The sequence below is a fragment of the Rhinatrema bivittatum genome, unplaced genomic scaffold (genome assembly GCF_901001135.1).
Source record: "Rhinatrema bivittatum unplaced genomic scaffold, aRhiBiv1.1, whole genome shotgun sequence".
Lineage (NCBI taxonomy): Eukaryota > Metazoa > Chordata > Amphibia > Gymnophiona > Rhinatrematidae > Rhinatrema > Rhinatrema bivittatum.
This window is the reverse complement of record NW_021821467.1, coordinates 60,366-67,847: the sequence shown is the minus strand read 5'-3', so window position 1 is coordinate 67,847 and position 7,482 is coordinate 60,366. Positions and strand designations below refer to the sequence as shown.

The window sequence follows — 7,482 nt, the reverse complement described above, 5'->3', positions numbered from 1 at the left end:
CATCTGGGACCCTGTCTCTGTGCTTCCCGCTCCTCGGGGCCTGGCTCAGCGCTTCTACATCTGGGACCCTGTCTCTGTGCTTCCCGCTCCTCGGGGCCTGGCTCAGCGCTTCTACATCTGGGACCCTGTCTCTGTGCTTCCCGCTCCTCGGGGCCTGGCTCAGCGCTTCTACATCTGGGACCCTGTCTCTGTGCTTCCCTGCTCCTCGGGGCCTGGCTCAGCGCTTCTACATCTGGGACCCTGTCTCTGTGCTTCCCGCTCCTCGGGGCCTGGCTCAGCGCTTCTACATCTGGGACCCTGTCTCTGTGCTTCCCGCTCCTCGGGGCCTGGCTCAGCGCTTCTACATCTGGGACCCTGTCTCTGTGCTTCCCGCTCCTCGGGGCCTGGCTCAGCGCTTCTACATCTGGGACCCTGTCTCTGTGCTTCCCACTCCTCGGGGCCTGGCTCAGCGCTTCTACATCCTGGGACCCTGTCTCTGTGCTTCCCACTCCTCGGGGCCTGGCTCAGCGCTTCTACATCTGGGACCCTGTCTCTGTGCTTCCCGCTCCTCGGGGCCTGGCTCAGCGCTTCTACATCTGGGACCCTGTCTCTGTGCTTCCTGCTCCTCGGGGCCTGGCTCAGCGCTTCTACATCTGGGACCCTGTCTCTGTGCTTCCCTGCTCCTCGGGGCCTGGCTCAGTGCTTCTACATCTGGGACCTCTGTCTCTGTGCTTCCTGCTCCTCAGGGCCTGGCTCAGTGCTTCTACATCTGGGACCCTGTCTCTGTGCTTCCCGCTCCTCGGGGCCTGGCTCAGCGCTTCTACATCTGGGACCCTGTCTCTGTGCTTCCCGCTCCTCGGGGCCTGGCTCAGCGCTTCTACATCTGGGACCCTGTCTCTGTGCTTCCCGCTCCTCGGGGCCTGGCTCAGCGCTTCTACATCTGGGACCCTGTCTCTGTGCTTCCCGCTCCTCGGGGCCTGGCTCAGCGCTTCTACACCTGGGACCCTGTCTCTGTGCTTCCCGCTCCTCGGGGCCTGGCTCAGCTGCTTCTACATCTGGGACCCTGTCTCTGTGCTTCCCGCTCCTCGAGGGCCTGGCTCAGCGCTTCTACATCTGGGACCCTGTCTCTGTGCTTCCCGCTCCTCGGGGCCTGGCTCAGCGCTTCTACATCTGGGACCCTGTCTCTGTGCTTCCTGCTGCTCGGGGCCTGGCTCAGCGCTGCTACATCTGGGACCCTGTCTCTGTGCTTCCCGCTCCTCAGGGCCTGGCTCAGCGCTTCTACATCTGGGACCCTGTCTCTGTGCTTCCCGCTCCTCGGGGCCTGGCTCAGCGCTTCTACATCTGGGACCCTGTCTCTGTGCTTCCCGCTCCTCGGGGCCTGGCTCAGCGCTTCTACATCTGGGACCCTGTCTCTGTGCTTCCCGCTCCTCGGGGCCTGGCTCAGCTGCTTCTACATCTGGGACTCTGTCTCTGTGCTTCCCACTCCTCTGGGCCTGGCTCAGCGCTTCTACACCTGGGACCCTGTCTCTGTGCTTCCCACTCCTCGGGGCCTGGCTCAGCGCTTCTACATCTGGGACCCTGTCTCTGTGCTTCCCGCTCCTCGGGGCCTGGCTCAGCGCTGCTACATCTGGGACCCTGTCACTGTGCTTCCCACTCCTCAGGGCCTGGCTCAGCGCTGCTACATCTGGGACCCTGTCTCTGTGCTTCCCGCTCCTCGGGGCCTGGCTCAGCGCTTCTACATCTGGGACCCTGTCTCTGTGCTTCCCGCTCCTCGGGGCCTGGCTCAGCGCTTCTACATCTGGGACCCTGTCTCTGTGCTTCCCACTCCTCGGGGCCTGGCTCAGCGCTTCTACACCTGGGACCCTGTCTCTGTGCTTCCCACTCCTCGGGGCCTGGCTCAGCGCTTCTACATCTGGGACCCTGTCTCTGTGCTTCCCGCTCCTCGGGGCCTGGCTCAGCGCTGCTACATCTGGGACCCTGTCACTGTGCTTCCCACTCCTCAGGGCCTGGCTCAGCGCTGCTACATCTGGGACCCTGTCTCTGTGCTTCCCTGCTCCTCGAGGCCTGGCTCAGTGCTTCTACATCTGGGACCCTGTCTCTGTGCTTCCTGCTGCTCGGGGCCTGGCTCAGCGCTTCTACATCTGGGACCCTGTCTCTGTGCTTCCCACTCCTCAGGGCCTGGCTCAGCGCTTCTACATCTGGGACCCTGTCTCTGTGCTTCCCGCTCCTCGGGGCCTGGCTCAGCGCTTCTACATCTGGGACCCTGTCTCTGTGCTTCCCGCTCCTCGGTGCCTGGCTCAGTGCTTCTACACCTGGGACCCTGTCTCTGTGCTTCCCACTCCTCGGGGCCTGGCTCAGCGCTTCTACATCTGGGACCCTGTCTCTGTACTTCCCACTCCTCGGGGCCTGGCTCAGCGCTTCTACATCTGGGACCCTGTCTCTGTGCTTCCCGCTCCTCGGGGCCTGGCTCAGCGCTTCTACATCTGGGACCCTGTCTCTGTGCTTCCCGCTCCTCGGGGCCTGGCTCAGCGCTTCTACATCTGGGACCCTGTCTCTGTGCTTCCCGCTCCTCGGGGCCTGGCTCAGCGCTTCTACATCTGGGACCCTGTCTCTGTGCTTCCCGCTCCTCGGGGCCTGGCTCAGCGCTTCTACATCTGGGACCCTGTCTCTGTGCTTCCCGCTCCTCGGGCCTGGCTCAGCGCTTCTACATCTGGGACCCTGTCTCTGTGCTTCCCGCTCCTCGGGGCCTGGCTCAGCGCTTCTACATCCTGGGACCCTGTCTCTGTGCTTCCCGCTCCTCGGGGCCTGGCTCAGCGCTTCTACATCTGGGACCCTGTCTCTGTGCTTCCCGCTCCTCGGGGCCTGGCTCAGCGCTTCTACATCTGGGACCCTGTCTCTGTGCTTCCCGCTCCTCGGGGCCTGGCTCAGCGCTTCTACATCTGGGACTCTGTCTCTGTGCTTCCCGCTCCTCGGGGCCTGGCTCAGCGCTTCTACATCTGGGACCCTGTCTCTGTGCTTCCCACTCCTCGGGGCCTGGCTCAGCGCTTCTACATCTGGGACCCTGTCTCTGTGCTTCCCGCTCCTCGGGGCCTGGCTCAGCGCTTCTACATCTGGGACCCTGTCTCTGTACTTCCCACTCCTCGGGGCCTGGCTCAAGCGCTTCTACATCTGGGACCCTGTCTCTGTGCTTCCTGCTCCTCGGGGCCTGGCTCAGCGCTTCTACATCTGGGACCCTGTCTCTGTGCTTCCCACTCCTCGGGGCCTGGCTCAGCGCTTCTACATCTGGGACCCTGTCTCTGTGCTTCCCGCTCCTCGGGGCCTGGCTCAGTGCTTCTACACCTGGGACCCTGTCTCTGTGCTTCCCACTCCTCGGGGCCTGGCTCAGTGCTTCTACATCTGGGACCCTGTCTCTGTGCTTCCCGCTCCTCGGGGCCTGGCTCAGCTGCTTCTACACCTGGGACCCTGTCTCTGTGCTTCCCGCTCCTCGGGGCCTGGCTCAGCGCTTCTACATCTGGGACCCTGTCTCTGTGCTTCCCGCTCCTCGGGGCCTGGCTCAGTGCTTCTACATCTGGGACCCTGTCTCTGTGCTTCCCGCTCCTCGGGGCCTGGCTCAGCGCTTCTACATCTGGGACCCTGTCTCTGTGCTTCCCGCTCCTCGGGGCCTGGCTCAGCGCTTCTACATCTGGGACCCTGTCTCTGTGCTTCCCACTCCTCGGGGCCTGGCTCAGCGCTTCTACATCTGGGACCCTGTCTCTGTGCTTCCCGCTCCTCGGGGCCTGGCTCAGCGCTTCTACATCTGGGACCCTGTCTCTGTGCTTCCCACTCCTCGGGGCCTGGCTCAGCGCTTCTACATCTGGGACCCTGTCTCTGTGCTTCCCGCTCCTCGGGGCCTGGCTCAGTGCTTCTACATCTGGGACCCTGTCTCTGTGCTTCCCGCTCCTCGGGGCCTGGCTCAGCGCTTCTACATCTGGGACTCCTGTCTCTGTGCTTCCCGCTCCTCGGGGCCTGGCTCAGTGCTTCTACACCTGGGACCCTGTCTCTGTGCTTCCCACTCCTCGGGGCCTGGCTCAGTGCTTCTACATCCTGGGACCCTGTCTCTGTACTTCCCACTCCTCGGGGCCTGGCTCAGCGCTTCTACATCTGGGACCCTGTCTCTGTGCTTCCCACTCCTCGGGGCCTGGCTCAGTGCTTCTACACCTGGGACCCTGTCTCTGTGCTTCCCGCTCCTCGGGGCCTGGCTCAGCGCTTCTACATCTGGGACCCTGTCTCTGTGCTTCCCGCTCCTCGGGGCCTGGCTCAGCGCTTCTACATCTGGGACCCTGTCTCTGTGCTTCCCGCTCCTCGGGGCCTGGCTCAGCGCTTCTACATCTGGGACCCTGTCTCTGTGCTTCCCGCTCCTCGGGGCCTGGCTCAGCTGCTTCTACATCTGGGACCCTGTCTCTGTGCTTCCCACTCCTCGGGGCCTGGCTCAGCGCTTCTACATCTGGGACCCTGTCTCTGTGCTTCCCGCTCCTCGGGGCCTGGCTCAGCGCTTCTACACCTGGGACCCTGTCTCTGTGCTTCCCGCTCCTCGGGGCCTGGCTCAGTGCTTCTACACCTGGGACCCTGTCTCTGTGCTTCCCGCTCCTCGGGGCCTGGCTCAGCGCTTCTACATCCTGGGACCCTGTCTCTGTGCTTCCCGCTCCTCAGGGCCTGGCTCAGTGCTTCTACATCTGGGACCCTGTCTCTGTGCTTCCCGCTCCTCGGGGCCTGGCTCAGCGCTTCTACATCTGGGACCCTGTCTCTGTGCTTCCCGCTCCTCGGGGCCTGGCTCAGTGCTTCTACACCTGGGACCCTGTCTCTGTGCTTCCCACTCCTCGGGGCCTGGCTCAGCGCTTCTACATCTGGGACCCTGTCTCTGTGCTTCCCGCTCCTCGGGGCCTGGCTCAGCGCTTCTACATCTGGGACCCTGTCTCTGCGCTTCCCACTCCTCGGGGCCTGGCTCAGCGCTTCTACATCTGGGACCCTGTCTCTGTGCTTCCCGCTCCTCGGGGCCTGGCTCAGCGCTTCTACATCTGGGACCCTGTCTCTGTGCTTCCCGCTCCTCGGGGCCTGGCTCAGCGCTTCTACATCTGGGACTCTGTCTCTGTGCTTCCCGCTCCTCGGGGCCTGGCTCAGCGCTTCTACACCTGGGACCCTGTCTCTGTGCTTCCCGCTCCTCGGGGCCTGGCTCAGCGCTTCTACATCTGGGACCCTGTCTCTGTGCTTCCTGCTCCTCGGGGCCTGGCTCAGTGCTTCTACATCTGGGACCCTGTCTCTGCGCTTCCCACTCCTCGGGGCCTGGCTCAGTGCTTCTACATCTGGGACCCTGTCTCTGCGCTTCCCACTCCTCGGGGCCTGGCTCAGCGCTTCTACATCTGGGACCCTGTCTCTGTGCTTCCCGCTCCTCGGGGCCTGGCTCAGCGCTTCTACATCTGGGACCCTGTCTCTGCGCTTCCCACTCCTCGGGGCCTGGCTCAGCGCTTCTACATCTGGGACCCTGTCTCTGCGCTTCCCACTCCTCGGGGCCTGGCTCAGCGCTTCTACATCTGGGACCCTGTCTCTGCGCTTCCCACTCCTCGGGGCCTGGCTCAGCGCTTCTACATCTGGGACCCTGTCTCTGCGCTTCCCCCACTCTAGCCTTATTCAAGCCTCTGCTCCTGCACTTCCTCTCCTCAGGGCCTGTCCCACGTGGTCCTGCTTTACTGTCTTCAGAACTGCGGTAGCATTTCACCCCTTGAGGCTTTCTCTCCCTCTCCCTCCGAGAGTATCTATGTCTTGGACTGAACCTTAACTCTCTGACCCTCTCTGCTTCCAGCTGCCTACTCTGTCCCGGACCAGCCACACAGAGGAGCACCTAAGACCACCGGCCCCGGCACCCAAGGGCTCAACCTGCGGGAAACGAGGGCCGGTACTGGCGAAGTCCCTGTCTGCCTCTGTTCCCGGCCTCGCCTCCCGACGGCGGGGACCTGCGTGGCCCAAACCCTGAGGTAGCGTCAACCCCACTTCGGGCCAAGGGTCAACAATTCCTAACAAAAACAAGTACAGAAAAGCAGAAAGCTGATAAACCTCCAGTCCCAGAGAGACACTCCCTACTGATAAAGAAATCACGGGTCAGCACAGGAAACTGAAACTGAAAGCTTACTTTTCTATCCTGCAAGAGCCATGGCTGCTGCAAACCCCACTGAGAGTCTGCAAGATGAAGCTTCCTGTCCCATCTGTTTGGATTATTTTACAGAACCGGTGACCTTAGACTGCGGACACAACTTCTGCCGCTCCTGTATCACTCAGCCCTGGGAGGGGAGAGACACAAACTTCCCCTGTCCCCAGTGCAGGCAAACCTCCCAGCAGAGGAACCTCAGGCCTAACTGGCAGCTGGCAAATATGACAGAAATGGTGAAAAAGCTTTCTGAGAGCTCAGTGAGACAGAAAGAAGAGAATCTGTGTGAGGAGCACGAGGAGAAGCTGAAGCTGTTCTGTGAAGAGGATCAGAGACCAATCTGTCTTGTATGTGACAGATCCCGAGACCACAAATCTCACACCGTGATCCCCATACAGGAGGCTGCGCAGGAATACAAGGTGTGTGTCATTATCTTTATTATCACAGTGTGTCCCGGGGTCACAGATCTCACACCGTGATCCCCATACAGGAGGCTGTGCAGGAATACAAGGTGTGTGTCAGTATCTTTATTATCACAGTGTGTCCCGGGGTCACAGATCTCAAACCGTGATCCCCGTACAGGAGGCAGTGCAGGAATACAAGGTGTGTGTCAGTATCTTTATTATCACAGTGTGTCCCGGGGTCACAGATCTCACACTGTGATCCCCATACAGGAGGCAGTGCAGGAATACAAGGTGAGTGTCAGTATCTTTATTATCACAGTGTGTCCCGGGGTCACAGATCTTATACTGTGATCCCCATACAGGAGGCTGTGCAGGAATACAAGGTGTGTGTCAGTATCTTTATTATCACAGTGTGTCCCGGGGTCACAGATCTCACACCCTGATCCCCATACAGGAGGCTGTGCAGGAATACAAGGTGTGTGACAGTATCTTTATTATCACAGTGTGTCCCGGGGTCACAGATCTCACACTGTGATCCCCATAGAGGAGGCTGTGCAGGAATACAAGGTGTGTGTCAGTATCTTTATTATCACAGTGTGTCCCGGGGTCACAGATCTCACACCGTGATCCCCATACAGGAGGATGTGCAGGAATACAAGGTGTGTGTCAGTATCTTTATTATCACAGTGTGTCCCGGGGTCACAGATCTCAAACCGTGATCCCCATACAGGAGGCTGTGCAGGAATACAAGGTGTGTGTCAGTATCTTTATTATCACAGTGAGTCCTGGGGTCACAGATCTCACATTGTGATCCCCACTTATTGAATTTTTCCTGACCAAAATATCAATCAACAAACCCATAATTATTCTTGGTGACTTCAACTTACACATGGACACTGCCCCCTACACTCTCCTGCCTGC

General features: G+C 60.8%; 1 protein-coding gene across 1 annotated transcript in view; it reads left to right on the top strand.

Moving 5' to 3' along the window:
- The first annotated feature begins 6,120 nt into the window (after window positions 1-6,120).
- LOC115082677 (E3 ubiquitin-protein ligase TRIM39-like) overlaps window positions 6,121-7,482 on the top strand; it is a 54,078-nt gene continuing 52,716 nt past the window's right edge. Inside the window, exon 1 of the mRNA XM_029586872.1 lies at window positions 6,121-6,576. Coding sequence (XP_029442732.1) covers window positions 6,163-6,576 — 414 coding nt within the window. The 5' untranslated portion in view covers window positions 6,121-6,162. The remainder of the gene's footprint in view (window positions 6,577-7,482) is intronic.